This window comes from Pristiophorus japonicus, chromosome 19 (assembly GCF_044704955.1).
Source record: "Pristiophorus japonicus isolate sPriJap1 chromosome 19, sPriJap1.hap1, whole genome shotgun sequence".
NCBI lineage: Eukaryota > Metazoa > Chordata > Chondrichthyes > Pristiophoridae > Pristiophorus > Pristiophorus japonicus.
Window position 1 is genome coordinate 86,419,940 of NC_091995.1, and position 22,707 is coordinate 86,442,646.

At 46.6% G+C, this 22,707-nt stretch overlaps 1 protein-coding gene across 1 annotated transcript in view; it reads right to left on the reverse strand.

Moving 5' to 3' along the window:
• The window catches only part of LOC139230514 (cytohesin-1-like), a 96,121-nt gene that overhangs the window by 26,127 nt on the left and 47,287 nt on the right, over positions 1-22,707 (reverse strand). Inside the window, exons 2-5 of the mRNA XM_070862344.1 lie at positions 20,273-20,355; positions 14,054-14,118; positions 12,161-12,227; positions 1,439-1,557 (exon numbers count right to left, since the gene is read on the reverse strand). Coding sequence (XP_070718445.1) covers positions 1,439-1,557; positions 12,161-12,227; positions 14,054-14,118; positions 20,273-20,355 — 334 coding nt within the window. The remainder of the gene's footprint in view (positions 1-1,438; positions 1,558-12,160; positions 12,228-14,053; positions 14,119-20,272; positions 20,356-22,707) is intronic.

Here is a 22,707-nt window from a genome sequence, read left to right on the forward strand (position 1 = left end):
TTATTCCAATCTTCAATATTTTTTTACAACTAATCAAATGAAAGTGTTCAAAGAAAATTAAAAATAACACAATTTCTTTTTAATGCCCTTATTGTTGTTTTCTTTTGGAACAGAGGAAGTTGAGGGCAGACCTGATTGAGGTGGATAAAATTATGAGGGGCCGAGATAGAGTGGATAGGAAGGACCCATTTCCCTTAGCAGACGGGTCAACAACTAGATGGCATAGATTTAAAGTAATTGGTAGGAGATTTAGAGGGGATTTGAGGGTAAATATTTTCACCCAGAGGGTGGTGGGGGTCTGGAACTCACTGCCTGAAAGGGTGGTAGAGGCAGAAACCCTCACCACATTTAAAAAGTACTTGGATGTGCACTTGAAATGCCGTAACCTACAGGGCTACGGACCTAGAGCTGGAAAATGGGATTAGGCTGGATAGCTCTTGGTCAGTCGGCGCGGACACGATGGGCTGAAATGGCCTCCTTCCGTGCTGTAAATTTCTATGATTCTTATGATTTTTCTCTCCAGGTGTGTTGCGAGCAGCAGTGACCGGGAGATGAATCTTCAGTCCCTGGAGACCCCAGGACATTGCAATGTTAAGTACTTACAGAATGACAACCCTATGTTTACACGACGCTCAAAAAGGTACCAGGTCCTAAAAAAATAAGTGTAAATAAAAAGCAAGAACTGCAAATTCTGAGAAGCAAGCCGGAAATGCTGGAGGTGTGAATCAGGCCAGGCAGTGCCTGTGGAGGGAACGGGCCGGCTAATGCTCTGGGTGCGAACCTTTGATCAGAACTGGAAAAAGGAACAAGCATTTAAATAGGAACTGAGCAACCGGAAGCGGGAGGAGGAGGGGGAAAACAAAGAAAAGTGAACAAGAGAGAGAAAGTATGGGTAGAATAACCTCAAATGCGCTTAAAGGAAAAATGGATGATGGTTCGATGATATTCGCATAACATGATCATTTGAAATAATTGGCAAAGGCGGGGAGGGGATGAGGAGATTGCTTTTTTATTCATTGAGCGCTGCACTATCGGTGATTCCATCTTTTGGATGAGACATTAAACCGAGGCCCTGTCTGCTCTCTCAGGTGGATGTAAAAGATCCCACAAGAAGAAGAACAGGAGGAATTATCCCCAGTGACCTGGATGATATTTATCCCTCAATCAACATAACAAAAACAGATTATCTGGTCATTATCACATTGCTGTTTATGGGAGCTCGCTGTGCGCAAATTGACTGTCCCGTTCCTTACATTACAACAGTGACTACACTTCAAAAAGTACTTCACTGGTTGTAAAGCACTTTGGGACGTCGGGAAGTCATGAAAGGCACTATATAAATGCAAGTCCTTTTTATTCCTCTGCAATTAAAGGATATGTGTTGGGTAGAACTCTGCAGTTGGTCAATCCCATTAATTACACTGGATTGTGATCTCACCTCTCTCCGAGATAGTCTCCGATGGCTGTTTTATGCAGACCTTCACCCTTGTATAGGAACTTGGCAATGTCTTCTTCGTTCTGACACAGCAGTTTGTTCCTTATCAAGTACTCGATACCCTGAAGCAACAAGAAAGCCAGTCATTAGCATAGTTCCAAGTTCACATCAGTCTGAGCATGGTGCATGTTTGCCAGCATACCGGCACAACTGCAGAAAAAAAATTTTTTCCAGTGACCTGGGACCATTTCCAATAAAATAACGTTACATTTGATAAATTCAAAAGCGGCAACAAGAACAACTAACATTTATCGAGTGCCTTTAACGTAGTAGAAATCTGACACTGAGCCACATAAGGAGATGTAAGGGCATGTGACCAAAAGCTTGGTCAAAGAGGTAGGTTTTAAGGAGAGTCTTAAAGAGGAGAAAGGTAGCGAGGTGGAGAGGTTTAGGGAGGGTACTCCAGAGCTTAGGGTCTGGACTGCTGAAGGCACGGCCACCGATGGTAGGGCCAAAGAAAATCAGGGATGTGCAAGAGTCCAGAATTGGAGGAACATGGAGATGGTTTCTGCACTGCAGAGGTCCTTGGACGAGCCACTGTCCAGATTTGGTCCCCTCATATGGTGGATGATATAGTGGCCTTGGAAAAAGTTCAGAGGAGGCCATAAGAATGATTCTCAGCTTAAAGATAGGCTTAAGAAGCTGGAGTCTATTTACCTTGGAGACCTGATAGAGGTCTATAAAATAATGAAAGGGCTGGATTGCGTACCCACTGATAGATTATTTCAGTTTAACAGATTGGGGAGGATCAGGTGTCATGCATTTGAACGTAAGAACATAGGAAATAAGAGCATGCCTGATCTTCTACCTCAACTCCACCTCCCCACACTATCCCCATATACCTTGCTAACCTTCATTCCCAAAAATCTATCGATCTCTGTCTTGAATATACTCAACAACTGAGCATCCACAGCTCTCTGGGGTAGAGAATTCCAAAAATTCACAACCCTTTGGAGAATCTAGAACTAGGGGGCATGTTTCAGAATAGGGGGTCGCCCATTTAAAACGGAGGTGAGGATTTTTTATCTCAGAGGGTCGTAAACCTTTCGAATTCTCTGACCCAGAGAGCAGTGGAGGCTGGGTCATTGAATATATTTAAGGTGGAGATGGACAGATTTTTGAACGATAAGGGAGTCGAGGGTTATGGGGAACGGGTAGGGAAGTGAAGCTGACCCCAAGATCAGATCAGCCATAATCTTATTGAATGGCAGAGCAGGCTCGAGGGGCCAAATGGCCGACTCCTGTTCCTATTTCTTACGTTCTTATGTTGTTATGTCCCCAGCCCCAGGGAAACATCTTCTCAGCAATAACCCTAATAACACCAGAGTAGGGATAGGCTAGATGGTGGGAGGTTCTTCTTTTCTCAGAGAGTAGTGGACCGTTGCAATAAATTCCCAATTCGGTGGTCTGTGCTGACTCTCCACCCACCTTCAAAAGAGAGCTGGACCGGTTCTTGGCAGGGGTAGGATTGCATCTCAGGAAGGGTATACTTGCCTTGGAGGCGGTGCAACAGAGGTTCACTAGATTGATTCCTGGGGTGAGCAGGCTGTCTTATGATGAGAGATTGTGTAGAATGGGCCGATACTCTCTGGAGTTTAGAAGAATGAGAGGTGGTCTCATTGAAACATATAAGATTCTGAAGGGGATTGACAGGGTAGATGATGAGAGACTGTTTATCCCTGGTTGGAGAGCCAGGAACTAGGAGGCACAGTCTCAGGATAAGGGGTCGGCTATTTAAGACAGAGATGAGGAGGAATTTCTTCACTCAGAGGGTTATGAATCTTTGGAATTCTCTACCCCTAGAGGGCTGTGGATGCTGAGTTTCCGAGTATATTCAAGGCTGAGATAGATAGATTTTTGGAGTCTAGGGGAATCAAGGGATATGGAGATCGGGTGGGGAAAGTGTTGAGATTAATGATCAGCCATGATATTGAATGGTGGAGCCGGCTCGAGGGACCATATGGCCTACTCCTGCTCCTATCTCTTATATTCTTATGTAAGCAGTTGACCAGTTAGCATAAGCATCGTCAATGTGGTCTCCTGGCCTGGTTTTGATCACCTGTGGGAGTTATTGAGAGGAATTTTCATGATTTTATTTTTCCTTTGTGGCCCTGGGTTTTTTTTCTCTGTTTTGTTATCTTTGCCTCTCCCAGGAGATTACGTGGCTACTGTGGGTCGGAAATGTCTGGTCATGATGCTCCAGGCATCAAGAATGTGGGGCAGGTTTTGACAGAGCAGCTGCTCTTTTCCTGCCCATCATTTTCCTACGTTTGTGTCTTAGAAGATAACAAAGGCCATATTATGTCACCAAAGGGGATCTGTTCATTTCTAAGAATTCAGCAGCCGTTGTGCAAGCTATCGATTCATCAGCCCTCTGTGTTTGGAATAGATTTTGGCATCTTTTACGTGCATCTTTGCTTCCTGTGGTTTTTCACTGTCACCACCTACACAATGAGCTGCACTAGATAAGAGCGTTCGAACACTGATTCAACTCACTCTCTCCAGCACATTTAAACAATTGTCAGCACTTCGGCAAAGAACGCAGTATGGTATTTGCTTTGTGCAGTTTCGCTATATCTTAACCTACAAGCTCAGAAACCCAAGAGGTTCTACTGCCACGCGGTATCTCCTAAATTAACAATAAACCACCTTATTTTGGCCTTTTCCATTTCAGTTCGGTCTCTGGACAGTTGAGAGCAAAACTGAATCTTCTGTCCAATAATTATCTGGATTACCCTCATGCTTGGCAAAAGAACCTTTACCAAAGCCATTCAAGCTACATAATCATTGTTTCCAATATCTGAAGGATAGTTTATCTCTGTAACCTCCTCAACCCTCGGAGAACTTTATGCTCCTCCAACTCTGGCTTTTTGTGTATGCCCCACTTCCCTTGTCCCACCATTGGTGGCTGTGCCTGCAGCCGTCTAGGTCCTAAACACAGCAAAGCCGTCCCCCAACCTCTTCCACTCTCCACCTCCCTCTCCTCCTTTAACAACAACAACTTTTATTTATTTAGCGCCTTTAACATAGTAAAACGTCTCAAGGCGCTTCACAGCAGTGTTCGACACCTGGGTGTCCCTGGCCAAAGACCATCCTAAGTGGAGGAAGTGCATCCGGGAGGGCACTGAGCACCTCGAGTCTCGTCGTCGAGAGCATGCAGAAACCAAGCGCAGGCAGCGGCAAGAGTATGCGGCAAACCAGACTCCCCACCCACCCTTTCCTTCAATGACTGTCCCCCCACCTGTGACAGAGACTAATTCCCGTGTTGGACTGTACAGCCACCTGAGAACGCACTTTTAGAGTGGGTCCTCGATTTCCAACTCAATAACTCTACAACTATTTTGAACATAAATTTAAATCAAGTGCCCCCTTTTGGTAAGGGCACTTGAACCCATAAATTTAGAATTCTGTTCCCGGGGATAATGACGCACTCCAGTCCCTCCGGCGCCCACCTCTCGGGGAAGGCCGCGAGCGTATCGGTGAACACCACATGCTCCATCTCCAGGACACCTTGGCATGAACGTAGCCGCGGAAGAGAGGCAAGCCGTTGGGCTGAACGACCCCCTCGACTGCCCACTGCCTGGACCTGTTAATGGCCACCTTGGCCAGGCCTAGGGACAGTCCCACGAGGAGGCCTTCCGACCTGCCCACTCCCCTCCGTACCGGGTGCCCAAAGATCAGGAGCGTGGGACTGAAGCGCAGCCAAAACTTGAGTAGCAGCCCCTTTAAATAATGGAAGAGGGGCTGCAACCTCACACACTGTATAGGAGGCACGGACTCCTCCAGACCGCAGAAAATGTAGCCGGCCTGGGAGTCCATGAACCGACTTAAAAACTTATTGCATGGGACTGCCCCGTGCAACACTCTCCAGGCCAAGTCCCCAATAGATAAAGGGAGGACATCCGCATAGAGAGCCCTCCTCTGGACGGGAAGATGGTGCACCATGGCGTGTCCAAATGGCAGACAAGGATGGCAAAACGGAGGATGTGCAAGAGCAGGCCGTACAGGAATCCCCTCCGCGCAGAACTGAAAGGTTAACAGCTCTACAGACCTGTGGGCATCCTCACAAGTGCAGACATTACAGTCGTGAAAGGCACTATATATAAATGCAAGTCTTTCTTTCATGGGGAAGCACAGGTTATTTTAGCAAGGCAATGTACTAGTGCATGTATTGCAGTTTCCTGTCATTGCAGCTGAGCGTGTTACAAAAGGAAATTGACAGATATTTGTGGACAAAGACTCAATCGGCATCAGCCCAGGCATTAATCCTTTCACTACCAGAAATGACCTTCACGGTCCTTGCCACAAAATATCCGACTGGACAGCAGTGCTACTGTTAGCAAGCTAAACCTTTTTCAGGAATAGTGCGATATGTTTGCTTCATGGGTTCTTTGCTTAAGAATTCATAGCAACACATTGCTATTAAGAACTCGTTGGTTTATTAATAAAGGTTTAACAATCACACTACACATTACCAGTACATCCACCAGGCTCACAACCACCTGCCTCATCGTGGATCCCCCGAACCCAACTGGCTGGGGTTATATTGAGTCTTGTGAACATCATGTGACTGGCTAAGCCACTCCCAACTCAACTGCTCTACAACTCTTTTCCGGGGAGGGAACAAAATAAACATTAGATCGAGTGCCCCCCCACCCTCCTCCCCAATCTGGGGGACATTCCAGACACTTTTAACAGCCCTCTTTCATTTTTTTTCCTTTTTTTGGGGGCATTAAAATTATATATTTTACAAATGCCCCCTATAAAAGGGGAGGGGGACACTAAAACCCCGGCAATTAAAACAAATTAAACTTTAAAACATGTAAAATAAAATTAAATTTTGGTTGCCAGGGGTGATAATGCACTCCAGTCCCTCCGGCGCCCACCTCTCACGGAAGGCCGCGAGCATACCGGTGGACACTGCGTGCTCCATCTCTAGTGACACCCTGGCCGGGATGTAAGCATAGAAGAGAGGCAGGCAGTCAGGCTGAACGACCCCCTCGACCGGCCGCTGCCTGGACAGGCTGATGGCAACCTTGACCGTGCCCAGGAGCAGTCCTACGAGGAGGCCCTCGGACCTACCCGCTCCCCTTCGCACAGGATGCCCAAAGATCAGGAGTGTGGGACTGAAGTGCAGCCAGAAATTGAGAAGCAGCCCCTTCAAATAATGGAAGAGGGGCTGCAACCTCACACACTGTATATAGGCATGGAACACGGACTCCTCCAGACCGCAGAAAATGTAGCCGGCCTGGGAGTCCATGAACCGACTTAAAAACTTATTGCATGGGACTGCCCCGTACAACACCCTCCAGGCCAAGTCCCCAATAGATAAAGGGAGGACATCCGCATAGAGAGCCCTCCATTGGGGACCCTTGCCTCCTCTGGACGGGAAGATGGTGCACCATGGCATGTCCAAATGGCAGACAAGGATGGCAAAACGGAGGATGTGCAAGAGCAGGCCGTACAGGAATCCCCTCCGCGCAGAACTGAAAGGTTAACAGCTCTACAGACCTGTGGGCATCCTCACAAGTGCAGACATTACAGTCGTGAAAGGCACTATATATAAATGCAAGTCTTTCTTTCATGGGGAAGCACAGGTTATTTTAGCAAGGCAATGTACTAGTGCATGTATTGCAGTTTCCTGTCATTGCAGCTGAGCGTGTTACAAAAGGAAATTGACAGATATTTGTGGACAAAGACTCAATCGGCATCAGCCCAGGCATTAATCCTTTCACTACCAGAAATGACCTTCACAGTCCTTGCCACAAAATATCCGACTGGACAGCAGTGCTACTGTTAGCAAGCTAAACCTTTTTCAGGAATAGTGCGATGTGTTTGCTTCATGGGTTCTTTGCTTAAGAATTCATAGCAACACATTGCTATTAAGAACTCGTTGGTTTATTAATAAAGGTTTAACAATCACACTACACATTACCAGTACATCCACCAGGCTCACAACCACCTGCCTCATCGTAGATCCCCCAAACCCAACTGGCTGGGGTTATATTGAGTCTTGTGAACATCATGTGACTGGCGAAGCCACTCCCAACTCAACTGCTCTACAGACCCGTGAGCATACTCACAGGTGCATACATTGCAAGTAGGAACATGCTTAAGAAGCCCATGACTATTTTAAAAATCGGTCTCACCATATTCTTCAATCTGTTCTCGATCCACAGCCCATCTCATTGCCTTTGAAATCCATTTCCTTCTCTAATAACTTATTTTACAGTTCTATTATCCTTTGAATGAACAAGGTTTTGCCTGACTTCCTTTCTTGCACTTCCCGATTTCCCTTCTCTAACCTTCAACCTCTGTCCCTTGGTGTTCGAGCGAACCATTTGTACGGTTTCTCAAACACCCCATGCACCGCCTTCAACATTCACCACCGGCGCACCATGGCTACAGTGTGCACCATCTACAAGATGCACTGCAGCAACTCACCAATCTTCTTCGGCAGCACCTCCCAAACCCACGACCTCTACCGCCTAGAAGGACAAGGGCAGCAGGTGCATGGCAACACCATCTCTTATAAGTTCCCCTCCAAATCACACACCATCCTGATGTGGAAATATATCGCCGTTCCTTCATTGTCACTAGGTCAAAATCCTGGAACTCCCTCCCTAACAGTACTGTGGAAGCACCTTCACCACACGGACTGCAGCGGTTCCAGAAGGCAGCTCACCACCACCTTCTCAAGGGCAGCTGGCCATGCCAGCGATGCCCATATCCCCTGAACAAATAAAAAAAACGTTGGTGTGTCCCCACTCCAGAGACTTGAGCACAAAAATCTAGGCTGACGCTCCCAGTGCAGTGCTGAGGGAGCACTGCACTGCCAGAGGTGCCGTCTTTCAGATGAGATGTTAAACAGAGGCCCCGTCTGCTCTCTCACGTGGATGTTACAGATCCCATGGCACTATTTCAAAGAAGAACTGCGGCCAAGATCGAAAACTGGCCATGAGGAATACTTGGCATTTTATCTGTACCAGGACAACTCTCTGCAGCAACATGCTGAGTCACTAAAGTGGGCCATTATAAAAGAAAAGAATCGGAAAATGCTGGAAATCTCAGCGGGTCAGGCAGCATCTGTGGAGAGAGAAACAGAGTTAACTCAGGGTTCTGACAAAGGGTCATCGACCTGAAACGTTAACTCTCTGTTTCTCTCTCCACAGATGCTGCCTGACCCGCTGAGATTTCCAGCATTTTCTGTTTTTATTCCAGATTCCAGCATCCGCAGTATTTTACTTTTGTAAAATGAAAGGAAGTGCCTTTCACAACCCCAGGACATCCCAAAGCGCTTTACAGCCAATGAAGTACTTTCGAAATCTAGTTGCTGTTGTAATGTAGGAAACGCAGCAGCCAATTTTGCATATTGCAAGCTCCCACACACAGCAATGTGATAATGAACAGATAATCTGTTTTAGTTATGTTGATTGAGGGATAAATATTGAGCTAGTCACCAGGGAGAGCTCCCCTTACTTTTCTTCGAAATAGTGCCATGAGAACTTTTACGTCCACTTGAGAGGGCAGACGGGGCCTCGTTTTTTGTGCAGTGGGTAGCTCGCTCACCTCTGAGTCAGAAGGTTGTAGGTTCAAGTCCCACTCCAGGGACTAGAATAAATAAAAGTGCATAGATCGCATGGTACTATTTCGAAGAAGAGCAGGAGAGTTATCCCCGGTGTCCTGGGACCAATATCTATCCCTCACTCAACATAACAAAAACAGATTATCTGGGTCATTATCACATTGCTGTTTGTGGGAGCGCTTCCCACATTACAACAGTGACTACACTCCAAAAGTACTTCATTGGCTGTAAAGCGCTATGGGATGTCCGGTGGTTGTGAAAGATGCTATAAATGTAAGTCTTTCTCATCCGAGAGACAGCAGCTGCAACAGTGCAGCACTGTCAGCCTAGATTTCTGTGCTCAGGCTCCTGGAGTGGGACTTGAACCCACAAACTTCTGACTCAGAGGTCAGCGTGCTACCCACTGACCACGATGGGAGTACTATGGTTGATGGTGGCCTGGCGATGACTATCCTTTCCATTCCCTCTGCTCATGGGGATAGCACCCAGCCTCTGCTCATCACCTTCCCACGGGCAGGATGGCTGAGAACTCAGCGTTCATGTGGGTGCAATGAGATGGAGACAGGCATGATGCCACCTACCAGCACTTAGTGCATTGCTTCTTTTTAAGCACTACATCTCTGTTTGATTAATGTTAGTCCTTTTACTTACATTTTGCTACAACTGCACTACAGCAACTCGCCAAGGCTTCTTCGGCAGCACCTCCCAAACCCGTGACCTCTACCCCCTACATTAACACAGAGGGTGTATGAATGAGAGTTAATTGTCGGTGTATGCTTGAATACAATTATAGTAACACATATTTGTTTTGCTGCTTATTAGATGATGAATCTGACTAAATGGTTAATTAATAGTAATATATGATCCTGACTTGGAAATATATCGGCTGTTTCTACATCGTTGCTGGGTCAAAATCCTGGACTGTAGCGGTTCAAGAAGGTGTCTCACCATCACCTTCTCAAGGGCAATTATGGACAGGCAATAAATATCAGCTTTGCCAGCAATGCCCACATCCCATGAACGGATTGACAAAGGAACTCAATTTTGGAAAATGTCTGCTCCTTAAGGATTGTAGCATTTCTTCCCTGAGACAATGGAAATGAAATCCATGTCACAGGCTGCGGCAATGGTGTGCTACTTTGCGGTGCCAACTGCCAGGTGGTATGCGTGAGTGATTTCCATTGTCGGTGAGTTCCCAATCTCAACTTTACCACTGAAGCTGGCTCAAGATGGAGAGTATGGGCTTCCCCACAGGAAAGAGAGAGCAGGGAGAGGTAACTTGCTGTATGTTCAGTCATTTCCCAGCAGAGAGCAGAAGATGGGAGGGAATTGGAACAGGAGTAGGCCACACGGCCCCCTCGAGTCTGCTCCGCCATTCGATTTCATGGCTGATCTGATCTTGGCCTCAACTCCACTTTCCTGCCTGTTCCCCATAACCCTTGACTCCCCTGTAAGAACATAAGAAACAGGAACAGGAGTAGGTCATTAGGCCCCTCGAGCCTGCTCCGCCATTCAATAAGATCATGGCTGATCTGATCATGGACTCAGCTCCACTTCCCCGCCCGCTCCCCATAACCCCTTATCCCCTTATTGTTTAAGAAACTGTCTATTTCTATCTTAAATTTATTCAATGTCCCAGCTTCCACAGCTCTGTGAGGCAGCAAATTCCACAGATTTATAACCCTCTGGGAGAAGAAATTCCTCCTCATCTCTGTTTTACATGGGAGGCCCCTTATTCTAAGATCATGCCCCCTAGTTCTCGTCTCCCCCATCAGTGGAAACATCCTCTCTGCATCCACCTTGTCAAGCCCCCTCATAATCTTATACGTTTCGATAAGATCACCTCTCATTCTTCTGAATTCCAATGAGCAGAGGCCCAACCTCCTCAACCTTTTCTCATAAGTCAACCCCCTCATGCCCGGAATCAACCGAGTGAACCTTCTCTGAACTGCCTCCAAAGCAAGTATATCGTTTAAGAATCTGTCTATCTCTGCCTTGAATACATCCAACGACTCAGCCTCCATAGCTCTCTGGGGTAGAGAGTTCCAAAAGATTCACAACCCTCTGAGAGAAGAAATACCTGAAGGAGAAAAACTTGCAGGGCTACGTTAAAGAGCGGGTGAAGTGCAACTGACTGGGCTGCTCTTCGAAAGAGCTGGCATGGACTCGATGAGCCGAATGTGCCTCCTTCTGTGCTGTACTGTTCTACGATTCTACGACATGGTGTGGTATAATAAAATGGAAGATTTCTAATCATTGCATATATATTCCTTGAATATGGACATCCCTAGAAGCAGAAAGAGACAATACAGCAGGAAATGAGGGCACAGCGAATTAAAGGGCAGGAGCGGAAGAGAAAGAATATGGAAATAAATTAGTTTAGAACTGTGGTATATGCTCTATGACATCACAACACACAGACTTTACAAGATGGCTCTTCACACAGGAACTTGTCAGGTGACCTGTCATCTGATGCCTTTATTGTATTCCCAGGTGCCGGTGGGGATGTTGCACTTTATCAGGGAGGCTTTGAGGGTGTCCTTGAAACGTTTCCTCCGCCCACCTGGGGATCGCTTGCCGTGTAGGAATTCCGAGTAGAGCGCTTGCTTTGGGAGTCTTGTGTCGGGCATGTGGACAATGTGGTCCGCCCAACAGAGCTAGTCGAGTTGCCTCGCCAAAGACCGCCCTAAGCTGAGCACCTCAAGTCTCGTCGCCGAGAGCATGCAGAAAGCAAGCACAGGCAGCGGAAGGAGCGTGCGGCAAACCAGACTCCCCACCCACCCTTTCCTTCAACCACTGTCTGTCCCACCTGTGACAGAGACTGTAATTCCCGTATTGGACTGTACAGTCAGCTGAGAACTCACTTTTAGAGTGGATGCAAGTCTTCCTCGATTTCGAGGGACTGCCTATGATGATGCTGTATTACAGCAATGGCTGCTTTACCAGTTGTCCACTAGGTGAAGCAGTAGTCCACTAGGTGGCGCTCTATATTACAAAAACAAAGGGAGGAAATAACTCCTGCCGGAGAGAGATGCAACATGGAAGACTCACAACGGAAGTAAGGAGAGAATAATTGGTACCTTTTTGGGATCCATGTTGAACTTCTTTTTTCCCAGTGACATTAGTTTGTCCCTTTCAGCCGTTTTGCTAAATAAAAATAAGATGACAAATTTAATAAACATGCATCATTCAACTCGAATATGAATTTGGGCCTTTTTTAAATAAACCGGTCCTGGAGCAAAAAAGTTGTATAATATTAAGCTTTTTTGTTTCTTCATACATTTCAAAGAAGGTAACAGTAAAAGGTTTTCTGCTATTGGCTTCTTTCATTCTATTATGCTATATGAGGGATTATTTTTATTTGTTCACGGGTTATGGACATTGCCGGCAAGGCCAGCATTTATTGCCCATCCCTAATTGCCCTCGAGTGTCTTGAAAACCCATTTCAGAGGGAAGTTAAGAGTCAACCACATTGCTGTGGGTCTGGAGTCACATATCGGCCAGACCGGATAAGGGTGGCAGATTTCCTTCCCTAAAGGTCATTCGTGAACCAGGTGAGTTTTTACGACAATCCGGTAGTTTCATGGTCACCATTACTGATACTAGCTTTTTATTCCAGATTTATTTAATTAACTGAATTTAAATTCCCCAGCTGCCGTGGTGGGATTTGAACTCATGTCTCTGGATCATTAGTCCTGGCCTCTGGACTACTGGTCCAGTGACATTACCATTATGCAACCGTTACCGTAAAAATCAGCTTCACTCGCAGATGTTGCGCGGATGACTTTAACCCTATCCGCCCAGCGGAACCGGGCAAGGTGGGCAGTTAAAATCGCACGGTTTATTTACCCCTCGAGCAACCCAGATCCCGCTGGCCATGAGTTTCACACAGGATTCTGGAAGGACGACTAAGCCAGCCTCGCAAAGCCAGGAGGGGGTGGGGGTTCCTTCTTTAAATATGCAGGCCGGGATCCGCTGACGTCATCGGGCCCCGGCTGCAATTTTAACTCAGGCCTGAGCAGAGTTAGGGCCTGAGGCAGTCCCATCGGGCTGAACAGAGTCCGGATCTTGCTGGGAAGATGACAAGGGCGTCCAACCAGGCAAGTTCTTTACTGCTCCTGCTCCTCTAGTCCCACAAGGAATATGTAGGCCTCCCACAAGGAATATGTAGGCCTCCCACCCCACTTCCTTCCCACGATACCCTGCCACTCCAGGCACTTGAGTGCAGTGCTGAAGGAATGCTGCACTGTCGGAAGTGCCGTCTTTCGGATGAGACGATGAACTGGTACCCGTGGCCATCCTCTGGCACTCTCAGAAGTGTGGGGAAGGTGGTTCCGGAAGATTTGCGTTTATAAAGCACCTTACATGACCACCAGGACGCCTCAAAGTGCTTTACAGTCAATGAAGTACTTTTTGGAGTGTAGTCACTGTTGTAATGTGGGAAACGCGGCAGCTAATTTGCGCAAAGCAAGCTCCCACAAACAGCAATGTGATAATGACCAGATAATCTGTTTTTTGTTATGTTGATTGAGGGATAAGGGGAGAACTCCCCTGCTCTTCTTCGAAATAGTGTCATGGGATCATCTACACCCACCTGAGAGGAAAGACGGCACCTCCGACAGTGCAGCGCTCCCTCAGCACTGCACTGGGAGTGTCAGCCTAGATTTATGCGCTCATGTCCCAGGAGTGGAACTTGAACCCACAACCTTCTGATTCAGAGCCGAGTGTGCTACCCACTGAGCCATGACTGACATGCCTCCATTGCATCATGGGAATACCAGGATGGTAGAAGGTGAACTAGTTGGGCCTGGGCCTTTTTCCTTCGAGCAGTACCTAGTGTCCTATGTTTGCACGCGCTTCCAATATGGGGTCATTGCATCAAGATGGAACCTTTAGGGAACCCTTCACGTTGGTAACTATGAGGGGCTGGTATACCAGATATTCTGGATACGGTCAAAGTGTCCTCTGCTCACCTCTCCTCTGTGTAATTGAAGTTCCCAAGCTCAGCGATAACTGTTGCAATTTCCATCTTCAATCTCTGCAAAAGGAAGTAGTCACAGTTAGGATAGAAAACCTGACAGGGAAAACTGCCAGAGCTGGATTCAAGCAGAATACTTTTTTGTCTATCAATATAACCTAAGGGTTGTTTTCATTAGGTAACAGTATCAAATGTTATGGAAAGGCTGATACGGTAGTACAGTGGTTATGTTACTGGACTAGTAATCCAGATTCCTGAACTAATGATCCACGAGTTTTGGTCTCCGTATTTAAGGAAGGATATACTTGCATTGGAGACTGTTCAGAGAAGGTTCACTGGCTTGATTCCAGAGATGAGGGGGTTGATTTATGAAGATAGGTTGAGTAGGTTGGGCCTATATTCATTGGAGTTCAGAAGAATGAGAGGTGATCTTATTGAAACATATAAGCATGAGAGGGCTCGACAAGGTGGATGCAGAGAGGATATTTCCTCTCATGGGGGAAACTAAAACTAGGGGGCATAGTCTCAGAATAAGGGGCCGCCCATTTGAAACTGAGGTGAGGAGAAATTTCTTCTCTCAGAGAGTTGTAAATTTATGGAATTCTCTGCCCCAGAGAGCTGTGGAGGTTGGGTCATTGAATATATTTAAGGCGGAGATAGACAGACTTTTGAGCGATAAGAGAATAAAGGGTTATGGGGAGCGGGCAGGAAAGTGGAGCTAAGTCCATGATCAGATCAGCCATGATCTTATTGAATGGTGGAGCAGGCTCGAGGGGCCAGGTGGCCTACTCCTGCTCCTATTTCTTATGTTCTTATGAGACATGAGTTCAAATCCCAACACGGCAGCTGGGGAATTTAAATTCAATTAATTAATTAAATCTGGAATAAAAAGCTAGGATCATTAATGGTGCTCATGAAACTACGGATCTGTTGGATGCAACCCATCTAGTTCATTAATGTCCCAGTCTGGTCTATACATGACTCTAGACCCGCAGCAATGTGGTTGACTCTTAACTGCCCTCTGAAATGGCCCAGCGAGTGACTTAGTTGTATCAAAGGGCAATTAGGGATGGTCAATAAATGCTGACGTGAATGAACTAAAAAAAATAGAGTTGAGGTACGGATCAGCCATGATCTAACTGAATGGTGGAATAGGCTTCAGGGGCTGAACGACCTCCTCCTGTTGCTAAGATTTTTCCCAATTTTACTCTGGGGAATTGTGTAACCAAAGACAATGGGTGAATTATTCCCAGGCGATGGAGCGAAACTACTTCCGCTGGTTGGGGAGTCTAACACTAGGGGGCATAGCCTAAAATTTAGAGCCAGGCCTTTCAGGAGGAATGTTAGGAAACACTTCTACACTCAAAGAGTGGTAAAAGTTTGGAAGTCTCTTCTGCAAATGGCAATTGATGCTGGATTAATTGTTTATTTTAAATCGGAGATTGATAGATTTTTGTTAACCAAAGGTATTGAGGGATATGGGGCAAAGGTGGGTGTATGAAGTTGGGTCGAAGATCAACCATTGAATGGTGGAACAGGCTCGAGGGGCTGAATGGCTTCCTCCTGTCCTATGTTACTGTGAGTCAAAGGCTGATCTAGGTTCTGTAGGTGAGGTCAACTTGGTGCTAAAGATCTCAATGCAAGAGGTAGAGTTCCAGGTGATGACACTGGGAGAGAATACCACAAGCAGAAGAGGCAATGTCTGAACGTTCGGCATTCATTATCATTCGGACAGATTCAGAACATTGATGTGCTCTTGCAGCAGGTCTATATCATTAAGAGGAGTGAGAAGTTTTGACTTATAAAGGTTTTAAATCCTTGCAATATTGTTCCACCCATGAGGAAGGATCGACAGGTTGTATTCCCAACCTCATGATCCAGGAATGGATTGATTCTCGTGATGGCCAGCAAGACGTTAGAGCTCGGGCCAGCAGGGAGATCGGGGCCCAGGAAAGGTACAGCATGGGCCAGCAGCAAGATTGGAACCTGAGGCCAGTATATGCGTGGTCACTAGTAAAGGCCCGTGCAGCAGAGCCTGTTCTCCAGTCGTCTTGGATCCCCTTGCCATTGGACCAAGACCTTGCTCCATCAAGCCCGTGTGGTGGCTGGTGTGCAATAGCCACCCCACCTTAAAAGAATTCACGCACAGGCATCTTCCACCCTTTAAAATGAAGTCCGGGAGCTGGCATCAGTCATCTTAGAACTCATTTTATTGTGGTAGCAAGTCATCCTCGACACCAGGGGGACTGCCTAAGAAGAAGAAGAGAGCTTCTGATGGTCCCAGAGCAGCCTGTCCTTTGGTTTGGTGTATCTAGTGAGCTGTTGAAGTGGACACACGACTTACTCAGAAGGTGCCACCTTGATTAATGGATATGGGGCTTAGCATAACACCTTCACAGCTAACCATTGGTGAAGTGGACCTGGGACATCTCTATGGCTTCATCTATGACCTGGTGCTTGCTATCAAAGGTTTTGTTCTTTACCGGTGACACGACATGCAGCGTGACTAGCTCCCAATCAAAGTCAACAGGGACCTCATCACTGCAGCTAGATAGAGGTAGACTTGGATAGTGGTGTGTCATTTTCAAGGCGGAGAATTCCAAGTCATTTACTCTCGGCAGCGCTGCTGATGTTGGCTTCGAGAAAACCAGCCCCTTCTCATCAAGGTTAATTGTTTTTATGGTTTTGGATTGTAATGGTGGCTCAATCCTCCATCACTGGCCAGACATACGTTCTGTAGATCAGTGCTGTACCAATCTCTACTCTATAAGGGTAGGAACATCCATCTCCTGAGGCACAGAAAGCAACCAGGCAGTGACAATAGCTGGAAAATATGGTGTACGGAAGCAAATGCTCAAGAACATAAGAAGTAGGAGCAGGAGTAGACCATTTGGCCCCTCAAGCCTGCTCCGCCATTCAATAAGATCATGGCTGATCTGATCTTGGCCTCAGCTCCACTTCCCTGCCCGCTCACCATAATCCTTGACACCCTTATCATGCAAAAATCTGTCTATTTCCAACTTGAATATATTCAATAACCCAGCCTCCACAGCTCTCTGGGGCAGAGAATTCCACAGATTTACAACCCCCTGAGAGAAGAAATTTCTCCTCATCTCAGTTTTAAATGGATGGCCCCTTATTCTGAGACTATGTCCCCTAGTTTTAGTTTCCTCTATGAGTGGAAATATCCTCTCTGCATCCACCTTATCGAACCCCCTCATTATTTTATAAGTTTCAATAGGACCACCTCTCATTGTCCTGAACTCCAATGAGTACAGGCCCAGCCTGCTCAACCTTTCCTCATAAGACAACCCCTTCATCTCAGGAATCAACCGAGTGAACCTTCTCTGAACTGCCTCCAATGGCAGTTATCCCTCCCTAAATAAGGAGACCAAAACTGTATGCAGTACTCCAGGTGTGGCCTCAAAAAAAGGTGGGCTTGTTTGCCAATTGCAGTGAGATAATCCGGATCGCCAAGTGCCCTCAATCTACATGTCCGTCCACAGTGATTTTGTCAACAATCCTCATTCAGATGGGTGGCTAACCACTTTATAACCAGTGGTGTCATCACGAAAGAAAACAATATAATTGCCAGAAACTGCTCGGATGCACCCAGTGCATGGATGCTGCAAACAAACGGTGAATGGCTATTTACCGTGTCCCAATGTGGTGGATATAGCTTCAACAGCAACCTTCACAAGGGAATTGCATAAATACTTGAAGGAGACAAAATTGCAGGGATACGGGAAAAAAGCGGGGGGAGTGGGACTAACTGGATTGCTCTTCGAAAGAGCCGCCGCGGACTCGATGGGCCGAATGGCCTCCTTCTGTGCTGTACTGCTCTATGATTTTATTATATTGCCTGTGCAGGTTACACACCCAATTCAGGGAAATTTGCAGTCTCTCTTGCAATAATTTGTATCTTATCTGCAGGTACAGATGATATCACTGGGGAATTGGCTGGGAGGAGTTATCCTGGTAACTGGTGAGAGGGAACTGAGTTTACATCAGTAAAAAAATAAAGACTTGCATTTATATAGCGCCTTTCACGACCACCGGATGTCTCAAAGTGCTTCACAGCCAATGAAGTACTTTTGGAGTGTAGTCACTGTTGTGAAACGCGGCAGCCAATTTGTGCACAGCAAGCTCCCACAAACAGCAATGTGATCATGACCAGATCTGTTTTTGTTATGTTGATTGCGGGATAAATATTGGCCCAGGACACCGGGGATAACTCCCCTGCTCTTCTTCCAAATAGTGCCATGGGATCTTTTACATCCACCTGAGAGAGTGTTTTGGTTTAACGTCTCATCCGAAAGTCATCATCATAGGCAGTCCCTCGGATTTGAGGAAGACTTGCTTCCACTCTTAGCATGAGTTCTTAGGTGACTGAACAGTCCAATACAAGAACCACAGTCTCTGTCACAGGTGGGACAGACAGTGGTTGAAGGAAAGGGTGGGTGGGGAGTCTGGTTTGCTGCACGCTCCTTCCGCTTGATTTCTGCATGCTCTCAGCAATGAGACTCGAGGTGCTCAGCACCCTCCTGGATGCACTTCCTCCACTTAGGGCGGTCTTTGGCCAGGGACTCCCAGGTGTCAGTGGGGATGTTGCACTTTATTCAGGAGGCTTTGAGGGTGTCCTTGTAATGTTTCCTCTGCCCACCTTTGGCTCATTTGCCGTGGATGAGTTCCAAGTAGAGCGCTTGCTTTGGGAGTCTCGTGTCTGGCATGCGGACTATGTGGCCCGCCCAGCGGAGCTGATCAAATGTGGTCAGTGCTTCAATGCTGGGAATGTTGGCCTGGTCTGTTATGTTGGCACTAATGTTGGTGCGTCTGTCCTCCCAAGGGATTTGTAGGATCTTGCGGAGACATCGTTGACATCGAAATACGGTACCTCTGACAGTGCAGCACTCCCTCAGCACTGCAGTGGGAGTGTCAGTCTAGATTTCTGTGCTCGAGTCCCCGGAATGGGACCTGAACCCACAACCTTCTGACTCGGAGGTGAGTGTGCTCCCCACTGAGCCATAGCTGACACAGTAAGGATGCAACCATTGGCAAAAGGTGCTCCAGTGGCTCTACACTTCAACTGCCTGCATTCAGCTAAGTTCTTGTCACAGGAGAACTCAGCACTTCAAATTTATCGTGTTAACACAACCAGCACTACAATGAAAATATTCTTAAAATCCAAACAGTCAGCGAAAGGATGTTAAAGTTGGCCTGGTTTACCATGTAAAATCTTATCAGCCAATGGTCTGACAGCTGTGACTGAGTGGATAGCAAACTTGTCTCTGAGTCAGCTGGTTTTGGGTTCACTTCCCACTCCAGAGACTTGAGCACAAAGATCTAGGCTGATACTTCAGTGCAGTGCTGAGGAAGTACTGCACTGTCGGAGGTGCTGTCTTTCGGATGAGACATTAAAACCAAGGACCTGTCTGCTCTCTCAGGTGGGCATAAAAGGTCCCGCGGCTCTATTTCGAAGAAGAGCAGGGGAGTTATCCCCGGTGTCCTAGGCTAATATTTATCCCTCAATCAACATAACAAAAAAACTAATTATATGGCCATTATCATATTGCTGTTTGTGGGAGCTTGCTGTGCACAAATTAGCTGCCGCATTTCCCATATTACAACAGTGACTACACTCCAAAAGTATTTCATTGGCTGTAAAGCACTTTGTGATGTCCTGAGTTCATGAAAGGCGCTATATAAATGCAAGTCTTTCTTTCTGTGATTGGGCGGAGGCACTGAGGGCAGAAGAGCACATGGCCTCCCTCTCCGACTGTAACCAGTTCCATCTCAAGACCTCAGAACTGTGGAGCAAATTCCCCTCATCACCTCCAGGCTTTTAAAACCAATGCTTGCTGACACCGAAACACTTTACCTGAAGAAAGACTTGCATTTACATAGCGCCTTTCACAACCTCACTACAGCCCAAAGCGCTTCACAGCCAATGAGGTACTTTTCAAGCAATTGTCACATTGCTGCTTGTGGGAGCTTGCTGTGCACAAAGTGGCTGCCGCGTTTCCCACATTACAACAGTGACTACACTTCAAAAGTACTTCATTGGCTGTAAGGCGCTTTGGGACATCCTGAGGTCGTGAAAGGCACTATATAAATGCAAGTCTTTCCGTCTGTAATGTATATTGCAGTGTGGCGTCGTGTAGGCGGGTTTACACTCTGCAATATGCTTTTGTGGTGTACATGTTTCTCATCCTACCTGAATGTCGTCCAGTAACTCCTTTTTATGCAGGCGAACACTCTGGATCTCTTCCTGTTCCTGTGGGTTAAGGTCTGAAAGTCCTGAGAACGGGAGCAAGGCAGTGCAGTTAGATTTTATCCACAAGGGCCTTTTCCTTCAATTAAAAAATTTACATGATTGCAAATACGGGATAAGTGTCTTCTGCAAATACAACATCGACCATAAAACCAGCTGCAGGGAAGGTATTAAACTCAGCAATGATGGGTTTGCACATAAACCGCTGAATAGAATAAGTCTGCCCGGTGATCTCTTTTGTTTCACAACAACTTATATTTATCTGAGGATTTGAGTAAAGACGTCCTATATAAGGCCCTGGTGAGACCACAGCTGGAGTATTGTGTACAGTTTTGGTCTCCTTACCTAAGGAAGGATATACTTGCCATAGAGAGAGTGCAACGAAGGTTCACCATCCACAAACAGCAATGTGATAATGACCAGATAATCCTGTTTTAATGATGTTGATTGAGGGATAAATATTGGCCAGGACACCGAGGATAACTCCCCTGCTCTTCTTCGAAATAGTGCCATGGGATCTTTTACGTCCACCAGAGCAGACAGGGCCTCGGTTTAACATCTCATCCGAAAGACGGCACCTCCGTCAGTGGGTGTTACCCACTGAGCCACAGCAGGCACGTTCAACCTTGGCTGATGATGAAAGGAAAGCCAGTTGCCAGCTAGCAGAGTGTATTCTAATACGTGGTGTAACTTGTGCTCAATGACACTGTGTTGCCCTACAGACCTCTCACTCATTTGGAGTTAGGTTCCCTCATTTCGGCTGACAACTCAATGGCGCTCACTGTGAAACACTGCTCCGAGTATTTGCAATCATTCTCCCTCCGATTGAGTGAGCTTCACTCCTAACTCTTGGACTGCGTTCTTGCTCTTTATCTTTTTTTTTGCTTTAAACGTCAGATTACAACACACTCAGCTGTAGTAATGGCAGGATCAGGGCTTTATTTAAACCTCATACTACACACAAAACCGGTATGAAAGTTACTGAGACATACACTTCACAGAACCAGTGTATGCTCTCTGCTTGAGAAACACATTGCAATGCCAGTGTCTCTGCTCAAACAGTCTTCTCTCACAACTCTAATACAAAATCAGGTCTTGAATGGCTGAGCTCTCCATCCCATACATACCTTCAATGGTACATCAACAGTACGTACAAATACTTAACAAACAGACAATGAAGACTATACGACCAGCTACCCAGTGTCCTGAAATCACATCTTATTGCGGCAATCGACCCTTGCCACGAATTACTGTAAACACACAGACGAGCAGATTGACACATTTGAAAATGCTGAATGGCTCTCACACCCGTCCAGCATCTTGTTTCCATGGCAACATCCTCTGCTTTGGTCCAAGCTTCAGTAATACTCCATGTTCATCAGAAAAGCTGCTTCAACTTTTAACCCAGTGTGTGTGTCATCTCCAGACTGCGCGGTATTTGGGTAATACTGGCCTGCGCACCCACACAAACGTTTGCCTAAAGTTGACTGCAGACTTTACTAAGTATTAGAAGCCTGTAGCACGCACTTTCTAAATGACAGGTTTTAAATATTTCAGTAAGCAGCACTTTCCTCTTCTGTCATCCAAGTTTCATTGCCTTACTAACGACGCCTGTGCCTGAATAACACAGCAACAAAAAGGCACTGTCAAAGGTACGGCTAGTTCACTGATTAACATTTAGCCGCAGAGGTGACGGATGGTCCATTAAAGGCACAGCTTTTTATATTCGCCATGCCAATAAATTGTTGTCCGCGCAGACTTAGTTGCTGAAACAAAATAGCCAACAGGGAACTCACTGAGCATGTCAGAACATCCAAGGTGCATTCCAGGACACGTTCATAACTGATCACACGTATAATATCCAACCCGGGGATGAATACTGATCAGGACGGCGCTTTGTACAGTTGGTATCCCCCAAAATCAACAATCGTTAACTGAAGAATGGGCAATGCCAGGGATCAAGGTCGGTGGTTCGATGATCTGAAACCTCAGACGGTACATAAACCCGCCCCCCGAGATCTCGCCCACAGCCAGTTCCTGGAACTGATGCATCCTTTTTTATTCAGCAGAAATCCAGCTTCGTATTTAACCCTTTTTATGCTGTATCAGCGTGATGCAGTGGGTAGCACCCTCGCCTGTGAGGCACAAGCCCCACTCCAGGGACCTGAGGACAAAATCCAGGCTGACTCTCCCAGTGCCGTGCTGAGTGAGTGCTGCACTGTCGGAGGTGCCGTCTTTTGGATGAGACGTTAAACCGAGGCCCCGTCTGCTCTCTCAGGTGGACGTAAAAGATCCCACGGCCACTATTTCGAAGAAGAGCAGGAGAGTTCTCCCTGGTGTCCCGGCCAATATTTATCCTTCAACTAACATCATTAAAA